The 8,124-nt window shown below is 33.7% G+C and overlaps 1 protein-coding gene across 1 annotated transcript; it reads left to right on the forward strand.

Moving 5' to 3' along the window:
- The first annotated feature begins 311 nt into the window (after positions 1–311).
- Positions 312–6,725, forward strand: LOC129940983 (uncharacterized). The gene is made up of 5 exons (XM_056049517.1): positions 312–1,142; positions 4,923–5,076; positions 5,141–5,250; positions 5,379–5,507; positions 5,604–6,725. The coding sequence occupies exons 1-5, from the start codon at positions 654–656 to the stop codon at positions 6,723–6,725; spliced, it is 2,004 nt and encodes a 667-aa protein (XP_055905492.1). The 5' UTR covers positions 312–653.
- The last annotated feature ends 1,399 nt before the right edge of the window (positions 6,726–8,124 follow it).

The raw sequence follows: 8,124 nt of genomic DNA on the forward strand, positions 1-8,124 counted from the left end.
AAATGACCTTCAAGAGTGAGTATAGAGTATTTTTCTCGGAGAATGGAATGGAAAAATGGAGAGAATGAAATTGAGTGCGAAACAAGTTTATTCTTCTCCTCCTCTGCATGATGATGATGCTATACATGCATATAGAAGGTAGGTTGTATGTATATTTAAAAAGGATATTCGTGTGTAAGTATGAAAGTTTAAGTTTTTTGTTTGGTATTTTTTGGTGATGACAGGATATCTAGATCTAGAAATCCTGTTCTAGAATGACCAGTAGGCTACTTTGATATTTTCGGTGGTCCAGACGGAAAATGCTAGGATTAGCAATCCTTGCAAGCCTAGTCGACTTTTGACAACTGTGCGGGAATGATCTTTTCGTGAAAAAGGAAGGAATTTTATTTTTGCGCTCGCTTGTTGAGAGGAGATTTTATTTTTAAGTCTTCGTTTTGTTATTCGTTTTGTTTCTATTTTTTTTTACAATTTTAATTTGCTTTAATTCTGTTGCTTGTTAGAAGTTTTGCCTATTTTGTTCTTGTTATCCTTTTTTGTGCTTTTGCGGGGGAGGCCTAAATAATTTTTGTGTTAATGTTTAATTTAATTTTTATATTAAATTAAGTTTTGAGAAAGTTATGATAGCTGAGCTTAAGAATTCGAAAAATTATACAATGCAAGAGGATGCTGGTGATATTAATGCCGCCACTATACCATCATCAGTCATTTTACCGAAGGACCAAAGGATATCGAATATTGGAGCTGCTGCTACTACTGCTGCTTCTGCTTCTGCTGCTCTTGCTTCTGCTTCTGCTGGAGCACATTCCCATCAGGTGGATTTAAAGTATGAAAGTGAAAGCAGTTGTGGTGGCGGCTATGAATCGACAACTAGTACGACGACAACGACAACGACAACGACGTCGACGATGACTACGATGACTCAGACACAGACAAACTACAAACGAAAGTTGATGCTCGCTTTTGGCCATGTTAGTGGTATTGGTAAAGCTGTTGATGATGGCTATGGTGGTGGAGCAAGTGGTGGTGCTAGTGTTGTTAGCATATCAGAAAAGGATAATATGGAAATGGCAACAGCATCAGACAAAATGCAGCCAGAGTGTAAAAAGCTAAAGCTGTTTGTAGAAAAGGAGCAAATGTTTGAGGTAAGTTCAAGTTCTTTTTTTTTTGTGTTTCTTATTTTAAGTTCTTGTACACTGAGAGACTGATGGATAAAGAGGATATGATGCAATTCGTATAAATATTCATCTCATTCATTCTTATTCTCATTCCAATTGTCTAGATGACGTTGTGTTAAGTGTAAATGGTACATTGAAGTCCATTTTGTAGGTTTTCTATGAATTCTAAATGGAATGGTGATTTCGAATGCGATCGAGACGTTTATAAGATGGAAGCCTTTTGTCTCATTTTTGTTTGTAATTTATGTTTTTTTCTAAGAATAGCATTTTTTAAACCATATTTTGAGAAATAAAATCTCCTCCATAACTCTCCACCGCCATTTTTCATTGAAAGAATTTAAAAAAACGGAAAACTCTTTGTTTTTAGAGCAAGGTTATGAAGTTAAATTCCATTGCAGACTTTTGACCCATGCGGTCACAAAATTCACATTATAAGGACAATTCCCTCCTTTATTTTTGTTTCATATTTTTGTCAAATTGTATTAAAAATAGGAGTTTTTTACTTTGAGTACTTTAAAAGTTAAACTTGATTTTGGTTCATTTAAAAGTTATTTTTGTTCTGAATGGAATGCATTCTTGGTCGAGACACTTTCTCAGACCTAAGATACTGCAAGGGAAGAAATACATTGGGAATATTACAACGTGAATATTTGTGTGAACGCAATACTGTGTGGCTTAGGAGATTCCAAATGAATAAAAAGTTGTAAGCATAATTAATTTGGCCATAATGAAAAAAGTATTGTCAACAATAGTTATAGCCGATACGCCAATGCCAGTATGGGAGTCAGGCCCATACTAACTGGCGACATGTACAACGCTCCTAGCATTAAAATCTATCCATTATTGTTATGTCCCTTATTATTGTAGAAATATATCGAGACAGTAGTTATACCAATGGATTATTGACAGTTATCCAATAAGGGCATCGATTATCATTTCATAAATTATCGCGGGAAAAACTAGTAGCATTGCGACATCTCCGGTACAGTATAGGGCTGAAGACAATGCTGTCTCGTCAAACGTACTATGCGCCCATGTGTTACAAGCAAAGATTGTGGTACCATAGAGTATAGTACATAATCCCATACTTATAGGAGCTGTTGCAAGACAATGTAGGAACATCACAGATACTTTTTTAGTATATGGGTCTCCAGGCCATATTAGCATTGTCATAAATACTCTACACTTTTTTCCGTGTGTGTTGTCTTTTTTACTTTGGTATGGTATTTCCTTTTTTTTTTCAATATATACTATCCTATCCTCTACATACATTGATTTTGACATCCATGGTCAGATCATTGAAAGTTCTGAGCTGTCACAAAGACATGCGTTATTTAACGTTTTTGAGATCTTTACTCTATTGATCGTCTTCATTTCAGCACATGCTTCATTCACCAAGTATCTAAAAAACGATTGAGATAAAAATTGTTTCTTTAACCCAACATTTCGTTTATAAAAGTCTTAAAAATAATAATAAGAAAACAGAAAATTTAGAAGAACATTTTGAAACAAGCAATTCAGTCCCTGTTATGCATCGACATCACTGGTTTTCATAATTGAAACCAATTACTTCCATTTTTTGAAATGTGCTTCATAGCTTTTATTGCAAATTGTCATTGATAATTTCCTTATTGAAATCAACCGTACATTTTTTTCTGACTGAAATTGAAACATAAATCAGTGAAACAATTTCTTCAAGTTTGGGCATAGAAGAATCATCATCACGAGATGTTTTTAAGTATCGTTTAGCATTTGTGTATCTATGTCTTATATATGTGCCCATACTTCGACCTCTAAATAGTAAGCCAACAAGAAAAACTGCAATAAGATCTACAAAATTGTAGTCCAAATTACAATCCGTTTGCGGATCGTTGTCAAATCATGCTTCGGTCCTTCCACGCTGTCCATAAAAAAGACCAAAGAAGGTAAACCAAAGCTCCGAGGCTGCAAATTGACATCCTAAATACGCCTGATAACACGATTTTGGAATTTGATATGCCGTGCCATCCTGTATAAGGGAAAGGTCATTCAAATCTATTTCTTCAATTTCAGTAAAAATAAACTCATGTTTAACTCTCTGTAAAGGTCTGTAACGCCCAGAATTAACGTAAACGTTGTTTTTTCAGCTATATTGCCGAATAATGTTTTTCAATTGAGTCTTACATTTTCGACGGAAACATGAGTCATGTACCCTTCTGTGTGCACTACTAGATAAGGGGGGCCATAAGTAATTGTCAACTAGCATACCAGTTTCACGAACCATTGGCACAAAAATGAGCACGGGATTCCTGCCTAAGATCCTATTCATATTCCTGAAAATCATCTTAATCTCTCTAGTGATATCTTGTCAATATATTCAATCCTTATTTATTGAATTCCTCCTTTGCATTACCCGGAGTCCATATAGCCTGAGATAAAATCGATCATTCAATAGAGTGATACTGGTGTTGACGATAGCTTTTCTATAACGTAGGTGTATGGAGAACTTTGAGAGTAATAGTTTAAGGGAGATAACATCCTAGTTACTGATAAAGCTTCGGTTCCAATCACGGAAATCAAGCATCAGTGAGGGTGGTTGGTAGACAGATAGAGGACCGTCTCGAAACCTACCGCATGCTGTTGTCATGTGTTCTTTCTTGTATTAATGTCTTTTCTTGTTATCACCTTTTATAGTCTTAGTCGCTCAAGGTGCTGTGCCTCTACTCTCTACGGAATAGTTTGTAATGTAATATAATAGTTTAAGAGATTAGCATCAACAAACAACCATTTTTTTAAGACTTCAAGTGCTTTATCAAACCTTTTGATATGTTGATTTATTTAGAAAAAATTGTGAATGTTGATGCTTTGATCATATAGACGTTTAAATAAATTTAAATATGCTCCAATTGACTATAGTCTAAGTCAAATATGAATGAAACTTTACCTCATGGAATGGAGCCTCATTGAAGTCTAGTTCTACCATGTGCAAACATAAAATTTTTCTTGCAAGCTTATTTCAAAATTTGGTACAAGAAATGTTGAGTTCTTATGACCTCAACATAAGGAAGCGTCAGATTATCGGAATTCAACATTGTGATCAGATCACTGTATGAAAATATAGTTTACAGCTTAACCTGTTGTAGATATTTTCCTAACTGATATTGCTTTAGAAGTTACGAACATATGTCAATTAGGAATACGACTGTCTTAATCTCTCATCTCATCTTATTTTTGATTTTTTAATCTTTTTCTAAATGATTTAAAAATTTAAAGACTTGTTTTTAACATTTTATTTAGAAAGCTTTTTTTGATGTACTCAGGGTGTGATAGTAACTGCTAAGGACAGGTCTAAGGTCTTTTGTTTAATCCCTGTCTGCGCCATCTAATTTTTCACGGGTACTGCCTTTCCTCTTGCGAGGAATTGACAAATCCTCTAAGAAAAATTCTTGTCATGAAAAGTGCTTTCTCAAATAAGCCTTTCGGATTCGCTTAGAACTGTAGGTCCCCGAAATTTTGTGAGGTGATGTGAACCAATGTTGACACTTTTTGACAGAACTGTCCTCGTTTTTTTTTTTATTAATTACTACCTTGGTTGTTTTCAATTTGCAATGACTCATGGTTTCAAGGCACATGGAAGGGCCTTATCTCAAAGACATTTGTATTGCTATCAAATCTGTCGATTTTGACAACAATAAAGGCGTAATTGTGTGTTAAGATTCCTATTTAAATATTTTTATTGATGACAACCATTTTTCATTTTTTTTCTAGCAATTTCAACCATGGGCTTTAAAAACTTATGGCGATCAGGCCAAAACAAAAACAATTACTCTTCGCAAGAAAGCTAGGATTCTCAAAGCACTAGAAGGCAAAGAGCACAGTAAGCCTGATAGTTCGAAATTTCGTTTTTGGGTGAAATCGAAAGGTAAGTCTAAACTACATGCTAAAAAAATGTGTTCTTATAAATCTTTTATGTATGTTATTTAAAGCTTTCACAACAAAACGGCCTGAGTGTTTTGAGAATGTTCCAGACTATCCTGCGAGTAGTAATACTGAATATCCTAACAATATTGATCTTTTTGTAGCTTCAACAACAAAGGTGAGTTTTGATTCTTAGCTTAAATTTATTTAAGGTTTTTAACTACTAGAGATTAACATTGAAATTTGTTTCAAAAACGCAATTTTTGTTTGTATTTGACACATTTTAATTTCATTTTCGTCAAACAGGACTTCGGCCAACGAATCTATCGCAAGGTAGCTGTAGTCGAAGAATTCTTCAACATCATCTATAATATTCACGTGGAAATGGGGGGTCGTAGCGGTAGACATGCTGGCCAAAAGCGAACTTATCGCATTGTAAGAGTTTGTATTGAAAACTAGATTTCCATTAACTATAAACCTATTTCCAGACGAATGTTTCTAATATTGCTTAATTCTTTTCTAATTTTCTAGATTACCGAAACCTTTGCATTTTTACCACGTGAAGCTGTTACCAGATTTCTTTCAGCTTGTCCAGAATGCAAGAAAAATCTTCGCCCTCTCTCGCCGGGTCGTCGTTCGCCAGCTGACGATGAGATACCCAATGAGAGTTCTTCAGAAATCGATGTGCTTAATGTTTCCTCGCAAACTGAGAGCTCGCTTGAAGTACCCAAGTCTTCTACTCCAGTTAGCAAAGTTGAAACACAAATCATGACAACGACATTGCAATATAGAAAAAAATCATCTCCCAATCCTAGCCCGAAAGATGAATTGAAGACTCCCACAGAGTCTTCGGCCTCATCGTTTTCCTATCCCAGTACTGTTCAGAAAATCCGTGTTAATCCCGCTTTACAGACACAATTGTTTGACTCTGAACCGGTTCGGAATGGAACACCATCAGCTGCCACTGCTTCTACATCGACAACCAATAGCCCCCAAATGAACTTTGGTTTGCTCAATCGAGAAAGTCTGATAAGATACTATGAGTTCATGAGAATCTTATATGGCCAATCGATGCCAGCACAGCCTGAGAAGAGTTCACCTAGAAAAGAATCCACACCCAAGCCACAGACCTCACAATCGATTCCCCGAGAAATTATCAATCTGACACTTGACGATGAACCTACTACCAGTGCAGCAAGCTTGGCAATACAATCCGAATCGGTCCAGAAGTCGACTCCCTCTCAACAGGTATGTGCAATTAATCTATCAAAACCTTTTTTCAGCAATCCACAACCCGATGTTATTTCCAAACTTACTTCGAATGTCAGTTCGAATGCCACTTCAAACATCACTTTGAATGTCACTTCAAATGTAGTTGCGAACATCCCTCAACCATCAAAACCACCAGAACCTTTGTCTTCATCAGAACTTGCTTTGCCAACATTAGTACCACCTCAGCCAATCCAAATTCCAAAACCACCTCCGATGCAAGAGGGGATCCCACTAGAGGGCCAACCTCAGCAATTGGATCTTCGAAAATTAAAACCCATCACGTCGACCTATCTAACTCTAACACGAAGCATGGGCTTAAGCGATGCTGATGCCCTAATGTTAGACGACTTGGTGAGTAAGGACTTTAAATATACTTTATAAGAACAAAAACAAATTGTTTCATTATTTTTATTATTATTATTATTATTATTAATATTTTTTTTACTATTATGATTATTACTTTTATTATATTTGTATAAGTAAATTATTACATTTATTTAAACAAACTGATTTTTTAATATTTTATTACGTTTTTTCTTCTTTTTTATTACGGATGAGTTTTCTTGACGCTATTTAAAACTTTGAATAAATCAAGATGCTTCGCTTTCATCATGCTTCATAAAATTATTATTATTATGCTTCAATTTGTTTATATAGCTTTATGCTTGATTAATAATTGTTTTATTAAGTTTGACTAAAGAAAAAAAAATATAAAAAAATTAATAATATTTTCTTTTATAAAATTTAAAAAAAAATTAAAAATATATTCCTAGGTACCGATTTATTAAGACTTAAATTTGTTTTTTATTTTCTTTTTGTTCTTTTAAAAAAAAAATTATTTTGTGCATTAAATTTATATTATATTATCGCTTCCGCTTAACTTGATTTGCTTGTAATATTTTTGCTTCTTGTGTTTTGTTAAAAAAATATAATTAATTTGTTTTGGAATGTTGAATAATTAGAAGCTATTTGTTTAGCCCAAACAAAATAAAATTGTTTTATTTTACGTAACATAAAATCCAATTTGTTTTATTTTAGAGGAAAAAGCGTAAGTAATAGAGAAGTTTGAAGATTGAAGAGAAAATGTTGCTTGAAGTATTATTTAATTATATTTAATATTAGCAAACTTTTATGCAAAATTGAAAATTGCTTAAAATTTATTGTCGAGATCAATTTTAATTTTATTGAATACTTATTGAAAAAAGTGGTCTGAAGTTCTTACATTTTCGTGGTAAAAAAGAAATAAGATGTATAATAATGTGTATGATTATTTTGACGGAAGAAATGAATTTGACGTTTATCTGTGTGGTATTAATAAGTAAACACTATAACCCAAAAATTTGGTATTTGGCACTAATCCGGGTTTGTTTGTGATTTAAAAGTGAAGTGTTTTGATTTTTGTGTTCTCATAAAGATTAATAAAGTCCCAGTTAAAAAATCCTGCTTAAAAATGTAACTGTTGATTGAGCAATTTGTATTCGATTGATCGTGATTTCGGTGATTTGACGGAGGTTTAAACAAAGTTTAATGGACTTTGAAGTCATATACTATACCTTCAGTTTTACTTCACTTAACCTTCCAAATTTGGGTAAAAAATAATGGGACATTTTTGTATGTATGTGTTTTTTAAAGTCTTTAATTTTTTCTAAATTAATTTTATCCTGCTCAAATTAATTACCCCACCCCTTTCCCTTATTGCAATACAGTTAGTTTTTGCGGATATGATCACGAATTTAGCGTTACAGTCTGTGAAGTAAGAGTGTGTTTGATTTTACCGACA

This window comes from Eupeodes corollae, chromosome 1 (assembly GCF_945859685.1).
Source record: "Eupeodes corollae chromosome 1, idEupCoro1.1, whole genome shotgun sequence".
Taxonomy (NCBI): Eukaryota; Metazoa; Arthropoda; class Insecta; order Diptera; family Syrphidae; genus Eupeodes; species Eupeodes corollae.